General features: G+C 40.1%; 1 protein-coding gene across 5 annotated transcripts in view; it reads right to left on the reverse strand.

The window, feature by feature from the left end:
• The window catches only part of MTR (5-methyltetrahydrofolate-homocysteine methyltransferase), a 107130-nt gene extending 82079 nt beyond the window's left edge, over window positions 1-25051 (reverse strand). Inside the window, exons 1-8 of one of the 5 annotated variants that reach the window (XM_054470540.2) lie at window positions 24545-25051; window positions 16669-16883; window positions 14092-14181; window positions 11550-11619; window positions 9720-9812; window positions 7340-7446; window positions 4492-4551; window positions 3607-3701 (exon numbers count right to left, since the gene is read on the reverse strand). In XM_054470540.2, the coding sequence (XP_054326515.1) occupies window positions 3607-3701; window positions 4492-4551; window positions 7340-7446; window positions 9720-9812; window positions 11550-11619; window positions 14092-14181; window positions 16669-16883; window positions 24545-24578 (764 nt within the window). In that variant the 5' untranslated portion in view covers window positions 24579-25051. Of the gene's footprint in view, window positions 1-3606; window positions 3702-4491; window positions 4552-7339; window positions 7447-9719; window positions 9813-11549; window positions 11620-14091; window positions 14182-16668; window positions 16884-23903; window positions 24523-24544 lie in introns of those variants that run through there. The other 4 variants (XM_054470580.2, XM_054470614.2, XM_054470688.2 and 1 more) reach the window with 4 other exon arrangements.
• Between the last annotated feature and the right edge of the window lie 1809 nt (window positions 25052-26860).

Raw genomic sequence — 26860 nt, forward strand, 5'->3', positions numbered from 1 at the left:
CAAACCCACCAAGTGAGCTCCCTTGTTGCATGCAATGGCAATGTCCACATAGCGCAGAGGAGAATCTGTGTTACACAGAGCAATGGGAGGCAGGTTAACATAAAGATGCCTCCATGAGAGGCTGCTGGTCAGCCCTCGAGTCAGTAACCACAAGAAGCCGTGGCTCCCAGAAGGCTGCCTAGATCTGGTTAGTGAAGGTTCCAGAAGTGAAGCGGCCAGCAACTGGAGTGGCTCCAGTGGCAGCAGCAAACTTCAGCATGGCCCTCTGGCCAGTATTCCTGGAGGATATGACACTAACATCAGCAGGGTTTTTAATGGCAACAATGGCACGAGCCGCCAGCTGTAGCTTCTCTCAGGTCCTCTTCAGATTTATGATGTAGATCCCATCATTTTTCGTTTTATAGATGTACTGCTTCATTTGGAAGTCAAGATTGGTGCCACCTAAATGGGTTCCTGCTGTAAGGAACTTAAGGACATCCTCCTCTTTCATTTGCAGGACATCAGGGGCTCTGGACATTGTGAAAGTTTCCCTTTAAGTTACATGGGAATCCAGAACAACGCCGGATGGACCCCTCTGTGAGTAGCATGGAAAGGCCATGGGAGATTTATTCGTAATTGCTACAATTTCGAAGCAACCAAGATGGTCTTCAATACATCAATGGAAAAAAACCCGTAGTACGTCTTCGCAACTGAATATTATTTAGTGTTAAAAAGAAATAAGCTATCAAGCCTACAAAGACATGAAGAACCTTAAATGAAGATCACTAAGTGAAAGAAGCCAATGTGAAAAGGCTACATACTATGTGGTCTCAACTATATTCCATTCTGGAAACAGCAAAACTATAGAGACAGTGAGAGGATTTGTTGCCAGCGGGCCAGGAGAAAGAATAAATAAGTGGAGCACAAGGGATTTTTGGGGCAATGAAACTACTCTGTATGACACTGTAATGGATATATGTTACTCATGATATATTTGTCAAAACCCACAGAATATACAAAACCAAGAATGAACCCTAAGGTAAGCTACAGACTTTAGTTAATAATAATGTATTGATATTGGTTCATATTGTAATAGGTGTACCACACAAATGCAAGCTATTAAGAGAATTTTCAGACTCCATCTCAAAAGAAAAAAAGAAAAGAAAACTGTGTCTCCTGTTTTCAAAACCTAGCTCAAATGTCACCTTCTTTACAAGCTGTCTCTAAATCCCACAAGAACTCCATTACTCCTATGTATTGCCAGATTTTTATTCATAGTTCTGTATAGCACTGTGTATTTCATATTTTAATTTACTTATGCATTTCTCCTAGTGTGGACTATTCCACATTGGACTGTATTCCAGGGCACATAGTAGTATTTCAATAAATATTTGATGAATTACCAGTAATATAAAAGCTCTATCCCACTGTTCTATAGTTTGTGATAATCACAAGTCAGTAAGCAAAAGTTTCCTACATATATTTAAGAATATGTATCCTTTTCACATATTATTTGCTGCCTTCTATCTGCCCCTACAGTCTGTAAGATTCATAATGAAATAGCAAATACATTCTCTCTGTGAATGGACTGTAGTTGAAGTCATAGAAAGGATTATTTTTAAAAATTTTTAATTAACCACTGAGTGGATCAAAAGTCAGAATTAACTGAATGTTTGCTTAAGAAATAAAAACATAAATTATTCAGACCTCGATAAAACCTCATCTTGGGGCTCCTGGAGGTGAGGCAGTGGCAGGAAGAATGTCCTCTAAGGGGCCCTTGAGAACTGTCGGCAAACTGAAGACTCCAGTGACACCCAGGACAACACAGAGGTTTTACCTAATCGCTAGGAAAGACTATATCATTATTATTAAGATCTTGCATTGGTGTGTTACACCTATTAGAATGTGAATCAACAGCAATACATGATTAATAACTAAAGTCTATAGTTCACATCAAGGTTCATTCTTGGTTTTGTATATTCTGTGGGTTTTGACAAATACATCATGAGTAACACATATCCATTACAGTGTCATTTACTTAACCACATAACAAATTCAGACTTAGCAAAGGGGCGGGAAAAGAGACAGCGAAGGGAGGAATGCTCCAAATACTCACGGATAGGCACAAAAATTTTAAAAAACTAGATAAAGTTTGTCTTCAGAGACCTCTACATTTCCTACCCTCAATTTTTTGGTTAAACGTTTGTTACATCCCTACTCTGTGCCAAGAATTCCACTAAACACTAGAGAAATAAAGATGAAGAGACTGCTCAGGAAAAACTCATGAGCTGTGAAGGAGGTCATCACAACCCAGTTCAAGACAATGATTTTCTTAGTTGTCAGGCCCAATCAAATGTCAAATGTCTATTAATGCACTTTAATAGCACCTTTTAAGAAATCACAATATGACATTAAGTCAACTGTAAGATGCACTCTGTAATTATAAACATTTAAGTGTGAAAAAAAAGAACATAATTGATAAAATGTGATCTAACACAGTGGTTAAAAGCATGTTCCTGTCCCCAGATCCTCTATTTACTTCACCTTGGGTGAGTTAACAACCTCTGAGTCTCAGTACCCTTCTTGTTAAAATGGGGACATTAATACCAGTACCCACCCTCAAGGTGTTATTGCCAGAATTAAAGAAATCACATAAAGCACTTAGAACAGAGCCTGGCACACAGCAAACTCTCAACAAATATCTATTATTCTTACTTTTTATGGCAAAGGCTAAAATAAAAGTAAACGAAGAATATCGACCTGGGCTAGTGAGAGAGGGAATGTTCTCTGGAGGGAAGATGCTTGAGATGAGTCTTAAAGGCTAAGAAGTCAGCAGAGTGAAGAGGTATGGAGGAGGGAAAGGAGGGAAAGGGGGAAGGGGACCAGCATAGCTTCCAGGCAGGAGGAATAGAAGAAAAAAGCCCAGGAGTAAAAAAAAGTCCAGGCAACAAACAGTATATATACTCAGATATTCTTCCACGTCACTCAAAGTACACAATTTAAAACATTTGGATATGAAAAATAAAATATAAATATGGAGATATTTTTAAATAGATTGTAAAAGTCATGTTAATTTAATTCTTTAGAGACAGAGTCCTGCTATGTTGGCCAAGCTGAAATACAGTGGTTATTAACAAGCTATCATAGTATACCAGAGCCTCCAACACCTGGCCTTAAGAGATCCTCTCCTGCTTCCACCTCCCAAGTAGCTAAGACTACAGGCACACACCACCATGCCAACTGCTATGTTCACTTTACAGATAAAAACCTGAGCTTTAGAATTCCCACCTTATTCCATGACAGATTGCTTCTGGTTGCCTCATAAATAGGGAGTGGCACTGCCCTAAAATTTGCAAAGCACTGCAAACTACAAGGTGCATGCCTACAGACAAACAGGCAACCATTTGGAAGTATGAGAACTCTCCCAGTCCCTCAAATTGACCCATTTAGGCAGCGATCTTCTGAATCCTTTAGTGAAAAGTCTGAAAGTACTTAAAGGAAAGTCAGTATAGCAGAAGTGGTACAGTGAAAATACGTGGAAGCAATCCCCTCCCAGGTCACATTCCACAGCCATCAGAAAAGGTTCCCCAAAAAAGAAAAGAAGTTACAGAAAGATGGATCACTCACCAGAGTGGTTCTCCATGAGACACGCTGATGACAAATCCTTCTCCTGTCTGTCCAGAAAGAGTCCGCCCACTTTTATCAACAATCGTCCCTGAAATCTGAATTGACAAAGTAAACAAAGTCAACAATACAGACTCAAGTTAAGAATATAGATAGAAAGACAAAATAAAATGAAACGCTGAGTTCCTTTGCTCTTTTACAAGGAAAAGAAATGTGGAACTCAAATTCAAAGGGAGCACTTTCTATAACAGTCAGAACAGACATATGCCAAGAGACTAGGGGAAGAGGCAGGAAGCCACAGAAACAAGACAACGCAAAGTCACTGAGGCAAAAGCAATGACCAAAACAACTATGGAATTCACACATCCAGTCCCATTAGAGGCAGCTTTCCCAGAGATAACGTCAAGCTATCCTGGCCTCCTGCTGTTAAACACTGGATTTATCTAACACCTTTGTTTTGATTCAATTTGCTCCTCACCAAGCAATTTCAGGACTCGCAGAGAGGTCTGCCTACTGAATTAGTAAATTGGCACTCTGGTGTCTCAGGTGTTGGGTATGTGGCCATCAGCATGCAAGTCCATCCCTCCTTGGGCCCTAATGAGACTGAGCCTTGAAGCCTTTGGCTTCAAGGAACAATACAGTGGGCTTCTTTTGAACAGCTTGCCTTCCATCAGCTACTTCTAGATTCATTTTCCTTGCCTCTCCAGTTATAAGACTGTTATTGGCCCAGAAGCGGTGGGAGGGAAGTGAACAACGGAAGTTAAAGTAGGTGAGTTCTAAAAGATACTATTAATAGTTCTACTATGCAAGGGGGGGCAGAAAAACATGCTCAAAAGGACAATTATTAATAAAAGACAGAATGTATTGTGCAAACACTTTAGAACTTACAAAGATAGGCCGGGGAGCATATTTCTCCTCAAAAAGGTTTTGGAGTGCAAACAAGGCTGCCTGTCAGGGAAAAAAGAAAGAACGTCTTTATTTCTGAGACTGTGTCCAAGATTAGTCTAACTTCCTGATAAGAATGCACCCTTTTCTAAGATCTCTTCAGATAAGATATACATCAAGCTCTCTGGGAAGAAGTGTCCTCCTTATAAGGCACAACCCCAGCACCCCTTTCTCAAGTGTAATACTGTGCATATTAAAACAAAACAAAAGCTGACTGAAAGTTCACCTAGGAACTAGTATTTCCTCTGAGGAGGAGCTCAAGGGGTATTCTTTCTTCCTTTCCTCAATAAAAATTAAAAATAAATAAATAACACTCAGGAGGCTGAGACAGGACGACTGCCTGAGCCTAGGAGTTTAAGGTTGCAGTTGAGCTGTGATTATGCCACTGCACTCCAGTCCAGATGACAGAACAAGACTCTGTCTCAAAAATAAATAAATAAGAATGTCCCTGCCTTTCACATCCTTTCATACACATGGTAGGTATATGAACCAACAGTATCCATCATTGCGAAAAACAGCATGAGCTTAGATTAGGTAGTAAAGGTACAAATCCTATGTTATTCTGTGCTGTTCAGTCCACATTTTAAGTTCCAGATAACGGATCTTCTCTTTTTATCATTATATTCCTTGATTCTAATACATGCATGTTTTCACAATTAATTCTCTGAAATCAGAATGCAACCTGTAATTAATGTGTATCTTTCCTGTGACGGTAGGTTTTTTTCATGGAAAGTTACTAAATCAATAATATCAGAATTTCCTCTTTAGAACCAGACAAACTGATCCTAAAGATCTTATGGAAAACAAACATATAAGAATAGCCATGGAAGTTCTGGAAAAGGGGGTGGGACTCAACGAAAGAAAAAATCTAAGCCTACCAATTACTCAGACATATTCTAATGTTATGGTAAATGGTACAGTAGTGTCATATCAGCAGACAGATTACTAGAAAACACTAGATCCAAATGCACTCCAGAATTTTGGATGATTAAGGATAATGGTCCACATCATTCCTATCACTGTGAAATAACAGAATGTTTAATAGATGGTGGTAGGAAAACTAAACTTTAAAGGAAAAAAGTTAGCTCTCGATCCTATTTCTCACTCCAAAATAAATACCAGATGCACCGTGAGGGACATTAGTTCCATATAATCAGAATGTATGCCACACATTTGAAAACTCAGAAACTCAACAAAACCTATCCTTAATGCTTAACCCTCATGTTAATCCCTTTTATTTCTCATCTGAACAATACTGTGACTCTTTTCAAATGTATGTATGAATCTCATTTCAGATACAGTCCTTATCTTGTTTGTTACTGCTCTCATTTTCAAAATGTATATCTGAATTCCTTTTCAAATTATAATTTGTTTACTGCAGATTCACAAAACAATTTCTAAAAAGATACATAAAAAAGAACCCAATGAAAGTGATATGTTAAGAAAGAGGTAGGGTGGTCATCTAGCTTCTGGCTGGTAGTGGCTCTCTATGTTCTTCCTGCTTGCAAGTATTTTAGAAAATGATTTTTTTGAAAAGTTAAAAAATTCTGGACTTGTGGTCTGATTCCCACAACAATTAAACATTTAATGAAACTGTAAAGTACTAGGGAGGAAAAGGCCATTTTTCCATTTTTTTCTTCTCTTCAACTGAGGAGTGGCTCTGTAAGTATAGTCTCCCCTCCACAACAAAAAAAATAGAATCTGTAAATTCAACCATACAACATTTAGGAAAAATCCTCCTACACCATTAAAACGCACAAACAAACTAACAATACCACAACACTACCACCATATATACAATACCACAACATCACCACCATAAAGAAAGTCAAATGTCAAACAAACTGGAGCACAGGAGCTGCTACTCATTACTGAGAGGGGCCTGATTTCCTCTGTAAAGAACTCAATTTTAAAAAGCCAAAGTCCAATAGAAAAAAAGGACAGAAGACATAAATCACAGAAAATGAAATATAAATGGCTCTAAAACTGAAGAAAGATGCTCAAGTACATTAGTAGTAAGAAAAATACAAATTAAAACTACAGTGAGGTACCACCTGTCAAACTGGAAAAGGTCAAATCGTTTAATAATACACAGTGCTAGTGAGGGTGTCGTGAAACCAGCACTATTGTACATTGCTTGCTGAAGGCAATATAAATGAGACCAAGTCTCAAACGAGGGTAATTTGACACTAAAGATAAAAATTAACAATGCACATACCTTTTGATTCAGCAATTTTACTTGTAGAAATGTATCCTACAGATACACTGTGTAAAAACATATGTATAAGGATATTTGCTTCTCTCTCCATATACTTATGTGCCTTTGCATGTAGGTACGGAACACAAACACACACATACACACATGCTTATATCTGTATCGCATCTGTCAGGACCCCCAAACTGGTAATAGTAGTTGTCTCTGGAAAAGGAGCTGGATAACTAGAGACTAGGAAAGGAAAGGATACTCACTTTTCACTCCGTATATTTATGTATCTTTCGAATTTAGAACCAGCAGCATGTATTTATTACTTCGGGATATATGCATTTATACTAGCTATATATGAAAATATTTATTTTCATAATTAGAAAAAAGTTATTTTAAAAGCTTCAAAAGCAGGTTTAAGTTTTTCTTATTGTACTGGCCTCAGTTAAAAATACTCAAGAATAAAATAGAGCAAATATGGGTAATTTATTTAACTTTGATAATGGCTAATATTAAATTCTCCCTACATTAGGGGACTCACCCACAGCCCTCACCCCAGCCCTGTCTGTTTTTTCTCCCTTAACTCACCTTGGCATTGGCAGTATCAAAAATAGTTTCAATGAGTAAGATATCAACCCCACCATCCAGAAGTCCTTTGGCCTGCTCTTGGTATGCTTCAACAAGCTCATCAAATGCTGCAAAAAATAAATCACACCCAGCACATCAGTCATCAATATCTTCTGAATGGCCCTAGGGTATCTCGAGTGTAGGTGTGGCACCTGTGAACTATTGCTGGTTTACAATGCATAGTTTAAGCACAAGATCTTTTGTAAGAAACCAAATAAAGAAAGGTGGCAGGGACAGAAGGTAAACAAGTAAGCCGAAGGCAGCTGTTCCTTAACACCTGCCACACAACTTCCACTTCCCATGTATGAGCTGAGGAGTGAGACGGAAGGTGTATGAATTTCTTGAACATGTACCCCTATTCAACATCTCTGAACACATCATTCTTTCCATAGCTCATTTCAATCAACCGGTTAAGAGATGGCTGTGAGAAACATGCCACACTGATGTGGAGAGGTCACAGGTTGAGTAGAAGTCACTCTCTGTGATAAAGGGCTGCAAGCCCGCAGATTTTGTCTCTGCTCTTACACCAACTCTGTCAGAGAAGAAACCTGTCTGGTGGGCAATTTCAGTCTCAAACAAAAAGTGTTCAATCACTCCTAGGTAAAATTTTTGTTAGAAATGTCTTGGGTTGGCCCAGTGCAGTGGCTCACGCCAGCACTGTGGGGGCCTGGGGCGAGCAGATCACTTGAGGTCAGGAGTTCAAGACCAGCCTGGTCAACACGGTGAAACCCCAACTCTACTTTAAAAATATAAAAATTAGCCAGGCGTGATGGCACACGCCTGCAGCCCCAGCTACTGGGGAGAGTGAGGCAGGATAATCGCTTGAACCCAGGAGGTGGAGGCTGCAGTAAGCCAAGATCGTGCCACTGCACTCCAGCCTAGGCGACAAAGTGAGACACTGTCTCAAAAAAAAAAAAAAAAGAAAAGAAATGTCTTGGGTTATCTATTTCCACATGAGAGATCATCTCTCTCCCCACTTTATCTCCCAACCAAAAAAGAAAAAAAAACGCTCAGATATCCAATAGAGAAGCCTATACAACAAAGTCCTCTTGTAACATCGTTGACAGGTTCTCAGAAATTGCAACTTTGACTGAGACAGTATGTAACAAAACCAGTATTTTCTTTCTAATCAACATTATAATGAAATTCTGTTGAAGGAAATGACATTATTTGAGGGCCTGCTATGCATCATTTTGCTTAAAGATGCAGTTTTCAAGAACCTGCCAATGACGTTAAGTGAAGACTTACTGTACTTCACCTTGTACAGCCCAAGAGCAAGGAGAAGTTAGCTCCCCACTGGCAGGTCTAGACCAAAGAGAGTATCAACAACACATAAGCCTGGTATGAACAACTCCTGGTGAAAAAGTGTGGTATCACAACACACAAAGTTCCATAAATCAAAAACTACACTTGCTTGATCTCATCATCTCCACCCACTGCACTACCAGACATGGTATCATGACTACTCAGCTCTGATATTTTAATGCTTTTTGTTTTCTAGTCTTGATGCTTAGAAATTGACCTAGATACTTGGATGTTTTGTCAGATCTCAATATAAGTATGTTTATATATGGTAGTTTATAACATGTATAATGCTAACATGTTGATATGGTTTGGCTGTGTCCCCACCCAAATCTCGTCTTGAATTCCCATGTGTTGTGAGAGGGACCTGGTGGGAGGTAATCGAATCATGGGGGCAGGTCTTTCCTGTGCTGTTCTTGTAAGAGTGAGTAAGTCTCACGAGATCTGATGGTTATATGAGGGGGAGTTTCCCTGTACAAGCTTTCTCTTTGCCTGCTGCCATCTGTGTAAGACGCGACTTGCTCCTCCTTGCCTTCTGCCATGATTGTGAGGCTTCCCAGCCACATGGAACTGTAAGTCCATTAAACCTCTCTTTCTTCTGTAAATTGTCCAGTCCTGTATGTCTTTATCAGCAGTGTGAAAATGGACTAATACAGATGTCTAGATAGTTTGGACTGCCTTCTGATAAATGAGGATATTGTGTGCTATTTTATAATAGACCACAAACCTAGTATCCAAATTTGTTCAACTTCTGAGTTTACAGCTTTATTTTAGTTGGTTTCATTTCCACAGCTGACAAAACAGCATTAACACGCCACCATATATATTTGAAAGCAAGTTCAAATAATAATAATCATCATAGCTAACTTTCTATTTAGATGTCTACTATATTCCAGGCACTGCTGTACACCTTTTACATGGATTAAATCATAGTAACTCTAAGGTAGATCCTGTTATTGGTTCCATTTTATAGATTTATAGCTTACTGAAGCACACAGTACTTGCCCAAGATCAATGATTACATATGGTAAATACTCACTGATGTTCCTATAATCCGGTCTTTCCACAGATGGGGACACAGAGAGTGTCTTATTAGTCGGACCCAGAGCCCCTGCCACAAACCTCTTAATTCCTTTGGGAAAAGAAAAACAAGTGTGAAATCTCTAAGTGGCTGAACATTTTTTGTTGTGAATGAATAGCCAATAAGATTTTTTTCTGGAACACAGGTCTATAATCTTTTGTCCACAACTCTGAAATCCAAAAAGCTCTAAAAGCCCAAACTTTTTTCTCAGTTTGACAATAAAACTTGACCTCTCCTAAACCAACAAGAGACTATTTATAGTCTTTATCCAACTTAGATGATCCATAGATTCTGCTTACATATATTTGATCATGCGGCTGCCCCAGATCCCACTAAGGAAATTATGCCATATAGAAGATATGCACATATTATCACGAAACCAGTCCCCAAAACTCTCAATTTTCACACAACTAACTAAAACATTTCAGTAAGTACATCCTTTTCTATCACCACAGCTGTGTTTGGACAAATTCCCTCTCTTCCTATTTTTATGAAGCCCTGAAGGTTTTGAACTTAATGTAAGTTCTGCAAAATCACCTTACAGTAGCATTTAACTTGAAATGCTCTCTAGTACCATACTGCAGGCCCTTCACTAGGAGGAAATACTGAATCAGGATTAACAATTATAAAGCCTGAAATTGAAGTATGAAGCAGAGCAAATCTTTCTTTAATAACTTTTCCTCCGGCCTGAAGTCCAGGTGCTTCTAAAAACAGTGTGGCAAGTTGTGTTCATTCCCAAAGAAGCCAGGGTCGTACTGCTCATTACCTTTGATGACTTTAGCCACTCAATAACCTGGGCTATGCTTTGTAATTTAACTGGAGAGGACTATCAGCTAATTGATAAACCAGCTTTTGAACAGGTTACAGGCCCAAATATTCTTTTGCATCCCCAAAGCTAACCAATGACGTGGGTATAAGAAAAATGTCCTTATCTCTCCCTGCTTTAGCTGGTTCAGTGTCCTCTGACCTGTGACTCTGTTGGAGTAATAGTCTATGCATTTCCATGAATTGAAACATTATCTCTTAGAAACAGAGTTCCTGTAAACTGCTTTGGTCTTCATTAGTATGCTGAGTATAACTTCACAGCAATTCTGCTTTCTTGTTGGCAATAACTTCACGTTTCCAAATCTTAAGGGGCTCCATATATTTCTTATATTCCTTTCCCTCCCTCAAAGCCTCCTACCAGCTGGTGCCCAAGTGTTCTGATGGCATCCAGCCAGAAGGCTAGTTATTTCAGGAGCCACTTTTCAAGTCCCAGCAAGACTGAATCTAATGCCATACTTTTTTGTGTGCTTCACAGAGCCTTCAAGGATGTCAACAGTATAAAGGGAAAATGCTTTAAAGGCAATATCTCTACCTATATCAGCCAATCATGGGAATGAGGGTGGCTTAAAAAAAATGAGATCAAATATCCTAATAATAGCCAAGATCATCAAAACAGCCAGCTGTTACTTTTAATGACATGATGATGTGCTTCCAAAGAGACATAAATTATTTCAGCTCTAAATACACAAGGAAGTCAGGGGCCTAGCTACAAAGTCAGGCTAACCCAGGGTGAAAGAGCAAATTCTGAGCCCAAGGACCACAGGGTTGGCATCAATTCAAAGATGTTGAGTGCTTGATTATGAAACTGCAGAGAAGTAATCTGCAAACATATAAAATACAGTGTCTGCAGTGTTGCTCATAAGCCAAAGGCCACATAAGGAAAAACTGCAATAAGGACAGCACATTATAGCTGACAATATCAAAGGAACCACGTGTGCAAAAAAAGAGAAGAACATTCCCTACCTGTCTGGAGAGTTATGTCCTCGGCAGCTTTTCTGGCCACTCCTGCAGAGCACATGTTCATCCGGTAGGCCTAATGTATCGACCACAAGCGTTAGCTTGTCCTTCTTTTCCTCCACACAATAAATAATGGATTCATGACCATCTAATACCCAGTTTTCTTCAGTAACAAAATGTAGAGTGAATTAATCTGAGGTCTGAGTGAAATCTTAGCCAAGCAGGCATATCAGCTCCAGACTTGAAAGGCAGCAAGGAAAGATAAGAGTCCTTGGGTACTGCTTTTAGGTTCTCCTCCCAAACCATGAGCTAGCCAGTAAAAAGGGCAATCCCTAGACATCTAGCATGTCAGAGAATAACTTATGTAGTTAAATATTCTGAGAATTAAGAAAAAAATTAAGCAATGGAAAGAGCATAGGCTTAAGAGGCAAAACATGCAGGTTCAAGCACTAGTCTGTCACTGCCTGAGCAGGCAGTTCCCACAGCAACTTTTCCAGGCCTTGATTCATGTACAACAGTTGGAATCAGTAATTCTGAACTTCTGGCATATTATTAACCACCTGAGAATTTGATAAAGGACTACGAACCCTCTCACCAGGAAATAAAAAGCAAATATGCACATACACACACAGTGTTGCCTATGATTTAAGGAGGTTCACGGCCCTCCAGAAGCTCTTCCACAGACCAAGGCAGGAGAAACTAGACTTGTGATTTTCAAGTTCCTTTGAATTCCTAAGATCCTATGTGTCTTGAATAACCACATCCAGGAATTTAACAACCAGAATATCCTAAATGGGTATTGGCAAACTGTGGCTCATAGGGCAAGTTGGGTCCACTGCCTGTTTTTGTAAATAGTTTTACTGGGATAAAGTAAGTCCATTTATTTATATAATGTCTATAGCTGCTTCCACACTACATGATGGAGTTGAGTAGTTGCAAAAGACTGTCTGTAGCTAACAAAGCCGAAATATGTACTATCTGGTCCTTTATTAAAAACCGTTGGCCAACTTCTGCTCTAAAATAACACAAAAGTAACTGGAAAACACTGCTTACATGAAAACAGAGTAATGTGTCTGGAAATATCCCAAACAAAAATGGGGACATTAGCATCTACCATATATTTCTATCATTAAGGTTTTATAAAATTTAAATATGGAAGCACCATGTTGATTAAAAGGAAATCAAATCTGCCAATAGTATCATGAGGATGACTACTATTTAAAAAAATGGAAAATAAATGGTGGTGAGGATGTGGAAATACTGACACTCTCGTTCACTGTTAGTGGGAATGTAAAATGGTACAGCCGGCCAGGCGCGGTGGCTCACGCCTGTAATCCCAGCACTTTGGGAGGCCGAGGTGGGCAGACTACCTAAGCTCAGGAACTGGAGACCAGCCTGGGCAACATAGCAAAACCCTGTCTCTACAAAAAATACAAAAATTAGCAGGGCATGGTAGAGCAAGCCTGTAGTCCCAGCTACTTGGAGGGCTAAAGCAGGAGAAACACTTGAACCCAGGAGGCGGAGGTTGCAGTGAGCCGAGATCACTCCACTGCACTCCAGCCTGGGTGACAGAGCAAGACCCTGCCTCAAAAAAAAAAGGTACAGCCACTCTGAAAAGCAGTATGGCAGTTCCTCAAAAAATTACACAGAGAATTACCATATTATCTAACAATTCGACTTCCGTGCATATATACAAAAAATTGAATGTGGGGACTTGAATAGATGTTTGTATACACATGTATATAGCAACATTGCATATTCACAATAGCCGAAAGGTAGAAGCAATCCAAATGATCAACAGATGAATAAGCAAAACATGGTACATACACACAATGGTATATTATTCAACATTAAAAAGGAAGGAAATTCTGACACATACTACAACATGGATGAACCTTGAGGACATTACATTAAGTGAAACAAACTAGTCACAAAAGGCCAAATACTATACGATTCCACATATCTAAGGTATCTAGAGCAGTCAGATTGAGAGAGACAGGAAGTAGAATAGAGCATGCTGGGGCTGGCGTTGGGGGTAGAATGGGAAGGTATTGCTTAACGGGCGCAGAGTTTCAGTTTCGGAAAATGAGAAAGTTCTGGAAATGGACAGTGGTGATGATAGCACAACACTGCGAATGTACTTAATGCCACTCAAGTGTACACTTAAAAATAATTATGATAAATTTTATGTGTATTTAATCACAATTTTTAAAAAACAAAGAAACCAAGGCTGCCATCTAATACTTAAAAAGGCCTCACAATACTGTGTGCATACGGCCAATGATTATGCCTTTATCAGCACTTATGCATAATAAGCATCATTTATACTTGATTATTACTTGCCCATAAAAGAAGCCAGTTGGAAAATGAATGGGCCACTGTATTCACAAGCAGGAAGGATTCACACCATTTTCCCTGTCTCATCATAAACAACAGATAACTAGGCATCAGCTTGACTCTGCAGCTTCCAGTGCTTTACTCACTCACAACTACCAATGCAGCAAACGCTCGTAAGCATCTTAGACACATGTAACAATGGAATTCTTACCAAGTGTTCAAGGCCATAGTCAGCTTGAGCAATACTAGTGCTGCTAAAAGTATTTGTTTCAATGATATCTGCCCCAGCCAGCAAGTATTCCTGCAACAAGAGATTATAATGTCAATTATGAGCTTTAGAGTTTCTTGTGCCCCCAGAATAAACACGCCCTTTCATTACCACCATTATCAGCAGTTACCTTTTGACCATTTACTAAGAGTAAGGCACTGCATTAGAAGGTAGAGACGCAAAAAGGTGTAAGGATTTCACAGAAAGGCATGTGGTATGAATAAATAAACACGAAACTTGAATTCAGACAATGTTAACATGCTAAGGTTGTAAGAACTTAATCAAGTCCCTTAAACTCTCTGAGTCTCAGCCTCCTCATTCAAAAATATTATAACCCTACTTCACAAGGCAGCTGTATGCTAATATAAGGTAACACATCAGCCAGGCATGGTGGCTCACGCCTGTAATCACAGCACTTTGGGAAGCCAAGGTGAGAGGACTGCTTGAGGCCAGGAGTTCAAGACCAGTCTGTGCAACACAGAAAGACTCTGTCTCTAACCAAAACAATACAAAAAATTAGCCAGGCATGGTGGCACATGCCCGTGGTCCCAGCTACTCGGAAGGCTGAGGCAGGAGGACTGCTTGGGCCCAGAGGTTCAAGTGAGCCACAGTGGGCTAGAGTGAGCCACGGTGACACCACTGCACTCCAGCCTGGGTGACAGAGTGAGACCTTGTCTCAAAAAAACAACAACAAAAAGATAATGCATCAAATGTCTGGCACACAATGGGCACTCAACAAACGGTAGTTCTGTTCCCTTCTTCCTGCTTTGGCAGAACCTGATGCCCACCGAGAAGTATACCATCTCAGAGATAACATCTGACCAATTTTTCAGTCTACATCTCCTAGTCTCTCTGAACAAGCATCACATGCTTACTGAAACCTTGAAGATCCTGATGCTCCTTTGTGCTCTCTTCGAAACTCGTCTCCCTGGCTCCACTCCTTGGATCGTCTCAACCTCAATCTGACAAGCAACCTGGAATCCCTTGACCCCCTTGATTTTCCAATACTGAATAAACCCAACCCCTCTTAAGTCGATGGACAATGGTTGCAGAAGCACTGGGAGATAAAAACCAAGATATGCACATTTATAGTAACAATAACAAATATCCTAAATAGCTACCAATAGGGAAATAGCTAAATAAACGAAAATATATCCACTTTATTACATGCCACGTGACAGCTAAAAAAAACTGTGTATATCTACAAATACTGACATGGAAAGATTCTGCAAAGTATTGTTAAGTAAAAAAAAAAAAAGAAGGATATGTAAAGCATGACACCATTAAATTAAAAAAAATACACATAGTACTACGAGTTTTCTACATAAATATATTCACTCACGTATACACACATACACATATATGAAAATGCCTAACAAAAGAATCTGGGATGACACACACCAACTAATATCAGTGGTTATCTCTGGGGAAAAAATAGCAATTTAGAGTATGGTCAAATGGTAATGTATTATCTATGAGATTTGTTTTATAAGAACTTATTTAATTTTTTTTAAAAGAATAAGAAAAATTGAAAATAAACTTAATGCCTAGGAATAAAGAGATTAGTTAAATAAATGATGATATATACCTAGAATAGATTATGAAGTTATTAAAACCATGTTTCAGAATATTTAATACTCATGGTATATAAGTAAAAAATGCAAATTATAAGACAGTACAAAGCAATGTAATCCCAATTTAATTTTTTAAACTCCAAGTATAGAGAACTAGACTAAAATACAAAATACATGAACGATCATTGTATCTTAGAATTTTATAATGGGTGAACATCAGCTTTCTAGTTCATAGACAGCATCTTCTCACTGTATCTTCACATGGCGGAAGGGGTGAATAAGCGCCCTTGAGCCTCTTTTATAAGGGCACCTCCTAATACCATCACACTGGGCATTAGGATTTTACATATGAATCTCACGGGGACACAAACATTGAGACCACAGCAGTGCCCTTATAAGAACAAATATGGGAGTTTTTTGTTCTCTCTCTGCTCTCCGTCATGTAGATACAAAGACAGCTATCTATAAACAAGACGGCCCTCACCAGACACAGGATCTGCTGGCACTTTGACTGTGGACTTCCAGCTTCCAGAACTGTGAGAAATAAATGTATGCTTGCATAACCCAGTCTATGGTAACAGGTAAAATAGCAGCCAAAGCTAAGATACCACCTTTAAGCATTTCTTCATCAGGGCTGTTGCAGTAACTTAAATAAGATAGTTTTCTCACACTCACTAGTGTGAAAACCCTTATTTGTCCAGAATCTCATAGTTTTTCACTAGAGTTTACATGCCTCAAGGGCAGAAAACCTACCTACCTCATTCCCTTATCCTGAGTGCTCAACACAGTACATAACTTTTATTTGATGTCCAAAACCTGCTTTCTGAATAAATTGCCTCTTTATTCTTTATTCTCCAGAGAACTCGGCATAGCAGTCTGCCCTGATACATGAAACAGCTTGCAGAATAACAGAATGAATACATATGGGAACCTGAGAATACTTTACCTTATGGATTTGGTAAATGACATCGGGCTGAGTTATACTTAAAATGTCATTGTTGCCTTTCAGTGGCCTGGCATGATCTTTAAATTCCTGACCTCGGAAGTGTTCTTCGTTTAGCTTCTCCCGCTGGATCATGGTCCCCATCCCTCCATCCAGCACCATAATCCTCTTCCGCAGAATGGCATCGATCTCATCCCGCAGGGTTTTCTTCAGACCTGCTTTAAAGAAAGTGAAAATTTGACTTGAAAGAACGAAAGGTGAAAAAGATGTGTGAGGGAGGAGCTTTAGAGAAATTTATAATAATCTCCAATAAGGAGTAAGTGGAGTTTATAAAAGATGCACTCATAACTCTATATAGGAAAATGCTGCCCAAAAAGGTCATTAAGTCGTGACAATGCCTAATACAAGATTGCACATGGCACAAAATCCCTGGTGAAGCACGAAACAAAGGTGAAGGCAGGCTATACTACTCCTGTTTTACAGATGACGAAAACAGGCAATAATGGGCCAGTGATACAAGACTTTGCTCTCTTTCCTTGTTAATTCTGTGCAGATACTCCCTAAATAAAATGATTTAGCAGAGATAATTGAAAACCATCAATAATTCCAAACTACTCTTTAAAATATTAGCTTTGACCTTCTCCCTCACCTATTGCCAGAACTAATAATTGCCTGAAAACAGAGTTTTACTCACCTCTGCCCAACTATGAAATAATAACTGGCTCACACCCTTGAACTTCTCAACTCTCCCCATGCTCCTTGACTTCTAATTCCCAGTCCAGAAAAGGGCCCAATGCTTACTCCTTCTAATCCTGCTTTCTGGTTTCTATGACCTACTGGAAAGCCGCAAAACTATGCTGACTGGAGTCACTGAAAATTTGTAACGTTCAGCCTCTTCTTTGGTTCACCTTTTCTTGACCTCCCTCAATACTTCCAACATCTGCTGTCCCAATTTCTGCTTTTTTTTTTTTTTAGCACCAAATCCTTTTCCTCCTCACTCCACAAGTAATTTCACCTAATCCCCTACAAAGAAGTCTTCTGTTGGAGGCTCCACAAATTCACACCCTCTCCACCTCAAAATCCTCTTGCAGTCTGGCTCACTCTATTTTCCTTCTTTCTGCACCTAAGGAAAAGTGCATGATGACCAACACCTCCCACTGATCCCTCATCTAGCCCTTCCCACTCCCGCAGTTCCACCTCTGCAACCACCGATTTCTTATCTTTCTGATGTGGCTTCCTCCTCCACCACTCTCCTGAAATTACTTTCTAAAGTCACCAACGACCTTCTAAATATCAAAAACACCTGGCCCCAATCTTAGACCCAGCTTTTAAACTGTCCACTGGATATCGCTGCCTCAACTACCCACCTGCCCCTCAATCTAATATTCAAAACCGAACTTGCATACGTTCTCTGTCTCATCTCCTGATTTCTGTAAATGGCAACACCCTTCCCAGAAGACAAACCATAAAATCTCAGTATTATCTGACTCTTTATTCTCCCTGATAACCAACATCTACTTAGATCCCAGGCCTTATAGATTTGGCCTCTAAAATGCCATGCACAATGGTCCCACCTTCCTCGCCCTGTGACAACCCCTTTCTTCAAGCCCTTACTACACAGGCCAGCTATCACCAATCCTCTCTGAGCTCTAGTTTGCATCCATGCAAATGAGATCATACATCTATGGAAGTGCCTTGTAAACTATCAAGTATCTCACAAAGGTAAGAGATCACCACCATACCCAGTCGCCCTGTGTTCCAACCCATCCTGTGCACCACTACCAGATTAATCTCCCTATAGAACACTTTTAAACCAGTTACTTCCCCTGCTCAAACACCTTCAACAACTCCCTATAGCATATCAGAGTGAATACACCTTACTCAAAACAAACCATAATGACACCAACCCATTCCTTCTGTGCTAAGAGGCGAGAAAAGCTCAAGTCAAATGGGGCTGGTTCTAGGCTATTTGAGCTCCTTGGAACTCATGCCTAGCAATACCAAGGTCAGTACTTGGCAAATATTTCTTTAATTGAAATGACAAAAAAGTGAGGGAAGATGAGAAAGAAGAGGCAAAGATGATTTAAAACCCAAACCAGTAACGTAAGAATATTTGTAAGCTGGTATGGGGTGCAAACTTATAACCCTGCCTTGTCTCACTGTCCAGAGTCTCAAGTATACAATATAGGAACTGGGGCTAAATGGTGACCACAGAACTATTTTGAGTGACTTTCTCCAAGTGGGCTTCAGGAAGGTGGCTCTAGTAACCTAAAAGAAAAATTTGGAGTATCCAATATCTAGTTTCTGGGCACTATGTTTCTTTCAGGGTGTACTATTCCTTTCCAAAGCCACCTCACTGGCTAATTGTGTTTATTGAACTTGCAGGTAAGATAAAACACTTCCTGATAAAGGAACGAAGTTAAGTTCCAATGATCTGAACAAAAGTACTTCAAGAACCAAAGAAAATCACTTCTTGGGAAATGTGGAGAAAAGGTAGGGCTTAAAGAAGCATGTATAATAGAAAGACTGGTAGGCATCAGGCAGTGGGCGCCATTTCAAGCTATAGTCGACACAGTAAATTCACATGTAGTGTTAATTTAGGCACTCCATGACATGACTATCCTATCAGCCAATAAGCACTCAGAATTTGATAGGCTTAAGCTAATAGTAGCAGGGTGTGAAAACCCAAGAAATCTGGGTTTTAGCTCCAGCTCCCCTTAGTAGCTATGGGATTTTAGACAAGTCCTCTCCATGCTTCAGCAAGATGAGGAAACATCAGCCCTGCCTTCATCATTAGAACTGTGATACTGAAATGAGACCATGTGTTAAGAACTGGACCTCTTAAGTCACACAAGTCATGAAATGAGACATTGGTGTTTGACATCTGATAAATATTAGCTACTCTTATTATGTTGGTATTATTGCACAGCTAGGACTGAAGCTCTAAAGATTGTGTTCTATATATTACAAAGCTCAGTGGCTGTGAAAAATCATGTAAAGCCTGAAGCTCTCAGTTGGTCATGTTGGGGCACGAATGGCATATTTGCAGGTTTGGAAATGTCTTCTTTCAGTTGAGTGAAAGAACAAAATACTCAGTGAAGCTGTTAAATGTAGATAGTTTCACATGAGGAATGAGAAGACAAAGAACTAAAGACTCTAACCTACATGCCCAACTGAATCGCTTTCTTCTCAAAAGGATGTAGCTGGAATTCTCCCTGAAATGACATCACGTGAACTTAAGTGGATGACTGAATCATAAGCCTCGTGTGAGCCTGGGGTGTGGCAGTGGGGAAATAGGTCATGCACATGAAATTTCATATTTAAAAGGTATTCAAACTTTCTAGGGAAAAAAAGGCAATCTTTTCCACAGACAGTGAAGTATGTCCTTTGGCATCAGCAAAATGATTAATCAATATCAATCAATATCCTATTATTTACATGTCCTTCTTCCTATCTCCTCCACTGAGCGAGTGCACACATGTTTAGCAAATCTAACCACTCAGAGTGCCTCCACCCCCCTCTCATTTTCATAAAAAGTCGTAGTACTTTTCCATGGGGCCCTTACTGTATTCCCTTTTCAATCCAGAAATAATAAGCTTTGTTTTTGGACCTTAAGACAGTTCACTGTTTACCATAAAACAACCCAGCCCCACACATGCAAATTCTGATATCTTGTTTGTTGAGCCACCGTATCGGCAAGAGATCAAAAGCTTTTTAAAAACATCTGCTTTGGTTTTTCAGAAACCTGACAAACTTATTGTATAATTTATTGGGAAGAACTTTGTGACTTCGAATGAAGAGGAACTTCTTAAAACTCAAAAAGACCAACCTCTTAATTTTTTAAAAAAACAATGAATTTGATTACATAAAAACCAAGGATTTCTGTTAAATGAAAGTCACCATAGACAAAAATAATAGATGATGGGTTGGGGGAGATTCTTCAATGTCTAAAGCTAATTTGTTTTCTTATTGATTTGTGTTAGTTCCTTGTACATTCCAGAATGTAATGTACAATGTGAATTAAAAATACCTATAGACTAGAGTTTACAACAAAATGTATAAATATATGGATATATGTGAAAAAGGCGGTCTATGGAAACAAGAGAATTGTGAATGGAAAATACAGATAAAAAGGAATATATAATAAAACACAGGAATTTTGCGAACTGAATAAAAAACTCCTATGCAACTGAGGCCCTTAAAAATCCATTACTCAGGCTGGGTGTGGTGGTTCACACTTGTAATCCCAACACTTTGGGAGACCGAAGTAGGTGGATCACTGAGTCCACGAGTTCGAAAACAGCCTGGGCAACACAGTGGCCTCATCTCTACAAAAAAAAAACAAAAATTAGCCAAGCCTGGTGGTATGCACTTGTAGTCCCAGCTACTAGGAAAGCTGAGGCAAGAAAACTGCTTGAGCCTGGGAAGTCGAGGCTGCAGTGAACCGTGATCACACCACTGCACTCTGCTTGGGCAACAGAATGAGACTGTCTCAAGAAAAAGGGGGAAAAAAAAACACCATTGCTTCCTCATTATCTACTTGCTTATTTCTCCTTTAGAGGATAATGTAAGATTTCCCATTTAGAGAAACTAAGAAGTCTTCCTTCAGAAAATGTTGGTATTAAGTGTTCTCTATTTTTAGCCTTCTGTATTCCTCCAGCTTTTCCAGTAGGTCATTTTTCACTGGCTTTAATTACCATTCTAATTCACTGGTTTCTAATTACTATCAGAACTTGCTCAAAAGAATAAGTCACCTTGACAATTCCTTCCCCTGGCAGAGTGGGGATCTACTGAAATGTCACTCTTCCATGAAGAAAAACAACAACAAAATTGCATTTATCTGTATTCAGTTCATTAGGTCTAGAACATTCTGTATATTTAACTACTGACTAGTCAAGTTCTAAATAAAGCAGATTCTTTCTGATTATTTTTCACAGTAAATATAAGAATATAGTTTTGCAGTTCTTTCATTTAGCTGACTAGTTATAACACTATTTCAGAAATATTTTTATGTTTAATGTATGTAAGCATATGTAAATAACTGTAGTGCAGAGGAGAGTCCCAAGGAACATTCCTGGCTAGTGAGCCTAAGAGATCACACAGTATTTTCTCGTTTTGAGTGGATTTGGCCAATATATTTTGTGGGGGGTTTTTCCCTGCCATTAACATCTTATTTTCTAGCTAACAATATTCTGATTCACAGCAAGTGTTCCAAAGAATAAACATGGGAATAAGTGGTAAAAAGCCCTAGTCAGATTTGGAGGGGGTAGATCAGCTAGTACCACCTTTAAGAACTAGCCTAAAGAATGACAAGATGAAGGCCTAAACAAATAAAGTCCTAACATGTGCATGGAAGTTCTAAATTGCAGTGTCAAGAACACATCTGCTCTGAAGGTAAAATGACCCCAAGTAGGTCTGACTTACTTAGGACCCCTCTTTCCACTGTGCTAAATGGGGAACACATACAGCAAAAGCACATTTTTATTTTCTGCATTATAGTCAAATGATCCCAATGCTTTCTCAGCATTGTCCTTTCTTTGCTTTATTAAAAACAATCTTACTACAATCTTACTTCTCTTTTTCATTTTTGGATCTCTAGTTTGCACAGACTTGCTACACTTTTTTTTTTTTTTTTTTTTTTTTGGAGACTAAGTCTCACTCTGTCACCCAGGCTGGAGTGCAGTGGCACGATCTTGGCTCACTGCAACCTCCGCCTCCAGGGTTCAAGCGATTCTCCTGCCTCAGCCTCCTGAGTAGCTGGGGTTATAGGCACTCGCTATAAACCTGGCTAATTTTTGTATTTTTAGTACATATGGGGTTTCACCATGTTGGCCAGGCTGGTCTCGAACTCCTGACCTCAGGTGACCAGCCCGCCTCGGCCTCCCAAAGTGCTGGGATTACAGATGCAAGCCACCGCACTCAGCCTCTTTATGGGCATCTCTTTGCTTGTGCAGTATTCCATTTTTAATATATATTATTTCCCCCTTTGATTTTAATAAGCCAGAGAAGAATTAGGCTGATACCAATTCACTGGATTATTTATTCATTCCTTCATTAATCACTCATCAACTGAGTTCCACATAACACTCACAGTACTTAGCAAGGATGAAACCAAGAAACCTTTAGAAGCTGTAGTTAAAATTTTCTCCCAAGATGTATTTGCTAGCCCACCATCCTCCTTCCCCAGGGCACACACCCATGGTCTGAAGTCACATTTAGTTTTAAGGCCCAACCTTGAGAATCAGGAATTCCCAGCTGTCCATTAAAATTTCATTAAGATTGTACGCCAGTAAATTACTAAGGGTTATTAGGAAGTTAAAACCTGATTCTAATCTCAATAAAAGTTGCTCACATAGACAGAAGCTGGACTACATCTAAGGTCTTTTCTAGGCGCACCGGCCTGATTCTGAACTTCAGAGGCCCTAGACTTGGTTAAACTCCAGTCAGTGATCAACTCTAGAAGCCAGCCTTGGGGGTGAGGGGACTAAGCTAGATTCAAACATTCAACAATTTTCCTTTCATGTTCTGTTTAAAAAAAAAAAAAAAAAAAATCACTCACTAGTCACAGTATTTTAAGTCTTCAGTGGCATTTTGCTCCTGATAATGACACCGAAATTCAGATGAAAGGGAAATAACTTTACTTGTTTAAATTAAATGGGAAAGGGGAGGCCACAAATCATGAGTAAAAGATGTTTTCCAAATAAATACATGATCTCCCTATGATCATTTATTACATAAGATATAAATCTCTCATAGGGAGGTTTACATCTTAATATATTAAATAAATTAAATATTAAATATAAATAAGATGTAACCTCATTACATCTTATTTAATGTTAAATAAGATATAACCTCATTACATCTTATTTAATATGTTAAATAAGATATAAACCTCTCATAGGGAGCTTTATATCTTATTTAACAACAGCAATGATATGTTTCTCAGCCACAGTTCCACTAGTTTCAAGAACAATTGTATCAGTCCCGTTATCAGAACCCAAGAATCAATAAAGTCACCAGTTAACCTCTGATAAATTTCCTTGTGCGTTACGAATTTAGTATTCCCTCTCTTCCTGAAGCTAAACATCCCCACTATGTCATAGGATGTTTACTGTTTTGTACTTATCACTAATTCTCGTTTCTACATCTCCTCACACGTTTTTACCGGTGTATTTGTCCACAAATTACAATCAGGCATGATCTTAGAGATCTAGAGCTCATTATAAAGTTAACATTACGTTCAGTTCTTGTGCTAAACTAGCTTTTTCTCGCTGTTGATCCCAGGGCCACCAACATCAGAATCGCTTGAAATTACTACGTCCCATTTCGGTATCTGGAGGTGGGGCCTGCTCCTCTATTTTAACATAGTGAGTCTATGCATATTGCAGTTTTGCAGCAGCGTGCGTAGAAGCAGAAAACAAAAAGTTCCATGCAGTGGTTTTAAATAGTTCTCTGAGTTTCCTCGTCTGTCTCTCCACGCCCGAACTTTCTTTCGCAGTAGGTGCGCAATACATATTTACGAATGGAAGCGTCACACCATGCAAAAAAAAACTTCCAGAGGGCCCAGCTGGTTTATGCTGCGTCGAACTAGAAAGTTTAGTTACTGTGACATTAAGAATGTGTTTCGGGGGCAAGGTGAGGGCGCTTTTTGCAGGTTTTGATGGTTTGCCTGGGGAGGAAGAGGTGAAGGTCGGAGAAAGAGTGGAGCAAAACACGTGGCCCTCCGGGCTCCTGCGCTAAGTTCTAAAGGTGCCGCCCGAACGCGGGGAAACACCGCCGGGCGTCTCCCGCCGCAGAAGGGAATCGCCGCAGGGATTAGGAGGCCACAGCACGGGTTAAGAAACACAACCGAACCACGCAGACGGGGTCGCAGCGTTACCGGGTTGCGACAGGTCTTGGAGCGCGGGTGACATGTTGTCGAGTCTCCTCCTCGCGCACAGGGCGCGGCAGGGAAGACGTGCTCTCCACAGGTGACGACGGCCAAGGGCCACGCCAGCCAGCGCCAGGCGAGCCTGCCACACAAGGCCCGGGTCTTTTGACGCCTCCCGTTGGCTCGCGTCGCGGGGGGACTGCGGACCCCGAAAGCCCGCAGCGCCCTAGGGCCTCTCTCGGGGCTGGGCGCGGGGCTGACGGGCAGACGCGCGGCGCGGCAACTGCTGGAGCACGTGCTTTCTTCCCGGGTACCCGGCCAGTCCTTGGTGTCGGCCTAGCAGCCAGACACGCGCGGCCAGAGGCGGAGTCGCGGGAGGGCACGGAAAAGGACCCAAGAGAAAACCTGGAGAGGAGGACGACGTGGCATCCGACTCTAAGCCCCGCAGATGTTTAGGGCCGTTCGGAGCGCGGTTAGCTCTGCGCTCACGCTATCCTCGGCGTGGGAGGTCCCGCCCCTTCCGACCTGTGATTGGTCTGCACGAGCTCCTCGCAGCCACATTGGCTGTCAATATCAACCAATCACCTGTGGTTTAGCCGCGGGGCTCTCTGGGAGATGTAGTCCCGCTCCCCAGTTCCCCGCGGGGGCTTTTCGAGCCTCTTTGCCCAGGATCCGGAAGTGTAAGCCGAAGTGGCCCCTCTAAGGAAAAGTCACAACGCCAAGTTCGTGCTGATCTCGACACGCTGTGTGGTGTCGAGCCTGAAATTTTAGTTCCGTTTTGCTGTTGACTGGCGCTGGGCAAGACAGTTAACCTCTCAGTCTCCACACTCTGTAAACAAGAATGATAGGATGGTAGTAATTAGAATTTTTTAGGGTTGTAGTAGGCGTTAAATGAGATCGTTTGACCGCGCTATGAAAACTCTGAATTACCATATTGGGGTGTTAATTGTCACTTATTTGACAGTAAACATATATTGAGCACCTACTATGTGTCAGGCATTGGGGTACACACTTGGAATGCAAAATCAGACAAGCTACATCGCACCCTCACCTCCTTCTTGGAGGAGGAACTCACAACCTAATTAGATTAATAACTGAACAGGGAAAAAAGAACCACATACATTTTAAAAGAGCTGCAGTATTCAAAGGGGCTAGGGAAAGGTTTCAAAGAAGAATCTGGGTCCTGAAGGAAGAGTGGTGCCAGGTAAGGTTGTTCCAGTGAGGAGAAGCTCCCTGTGTACAACACAGCACTTTAGGGAATTCTAAAATAAAGGGCAGCTCTGTAAGCACTTTAGGGAATTCTAAAATAAAGGGCAGCTCTATAAGGCCGAGCATGGTAGATGTGAGAAAAAGCAAATTCATCTAGAAAAATCTCTGTAAGGCTGAGCATGGTAGATGTAAGGAAAAGCAAATGCATCCAGAAAAATAAAAATTATAACCAAATTATGGCGTTTACTAAGCTTTAAAAAAGGCACAAATTTGCATGCCATTCTCGTTTTACCGTATGTAATTATACCTCAATTTTGAAGATTTGAAAGATTATTATAATGTGTATCACATTCTTACCAAGACCATCTGGTCTTACTTGGAAGGTGGGGGGAATGGAGTAGGTGAGAGAGAATGCAACAAAGAAGGGAGGGAGGAATGAGATGGTCCTAAATAGCCAAAAATCTTAAGATTATAAGGGCTAGGGTGAGAGTGGGTGAGGGATAAACGACTACACATTGGGTGCAGTGTCCACTGCCTGGGTGACGGGTGCACCAAACTCTCAAATCACCACTAAAGAACTTATTCATGTAACCAAACACCACCTGCTCCCCAAAAACCTATTGAAATAAATAAGTTTAAAAAAAAAAAGAAGAAGAAAAAGAGGAAAGAAAAAAAAGCAAGGTCTTCTATGCTGAACTTATTAAATTATTTATCCAGGCTTGATAAATCATGATGGTTTTCTCATATTTATTATTATATTTATTCATTTCTCAACTCCTGAGTTTTTATCTGCAAAAAAAGAAGTAGTGAAATTTAACTGTGTAAAGATGCACCTGTTTAAAAAAAAAAAAAAAAGATTATAAGGGCTAGTTGTTTGTTTGTTTGAGACGGAGTCTCACTCTGTCACCCAGTCTGGAGCGCACTAGCGCGATCTCGGCTCGGCTCACTGCAACCTCTGCCTCCCAGGTTGAAGCTAGTTTTTTAATTATCATGTATCCCTCAAAGTTTGTTGACGTGTTTCTTGAAAAATGATCTTTCAGGCACCTAGTCGGCAACTGTCTCCCTACTCACATTCTCTTACTGGAAATTCCAGGAGTTGTGTGCCAGTCCCTGTTT

Source organism: Pongo pygmaeus, chromosome 1 (genome assembly GCF_028885625.2).
Source record: "Pongo pygmaeus isolate AG05252 chromosome 1, NHGRI_mPonPyg2-v2.0_pri, whole genome shotgun sequence".
In the NCBI taxonomy this organism is placed as follows: Eukaryota; Metazoa; Chordata; class Mammalia; order Primates; family Hominidae; genus Pongo; species Pongo pygmaeus.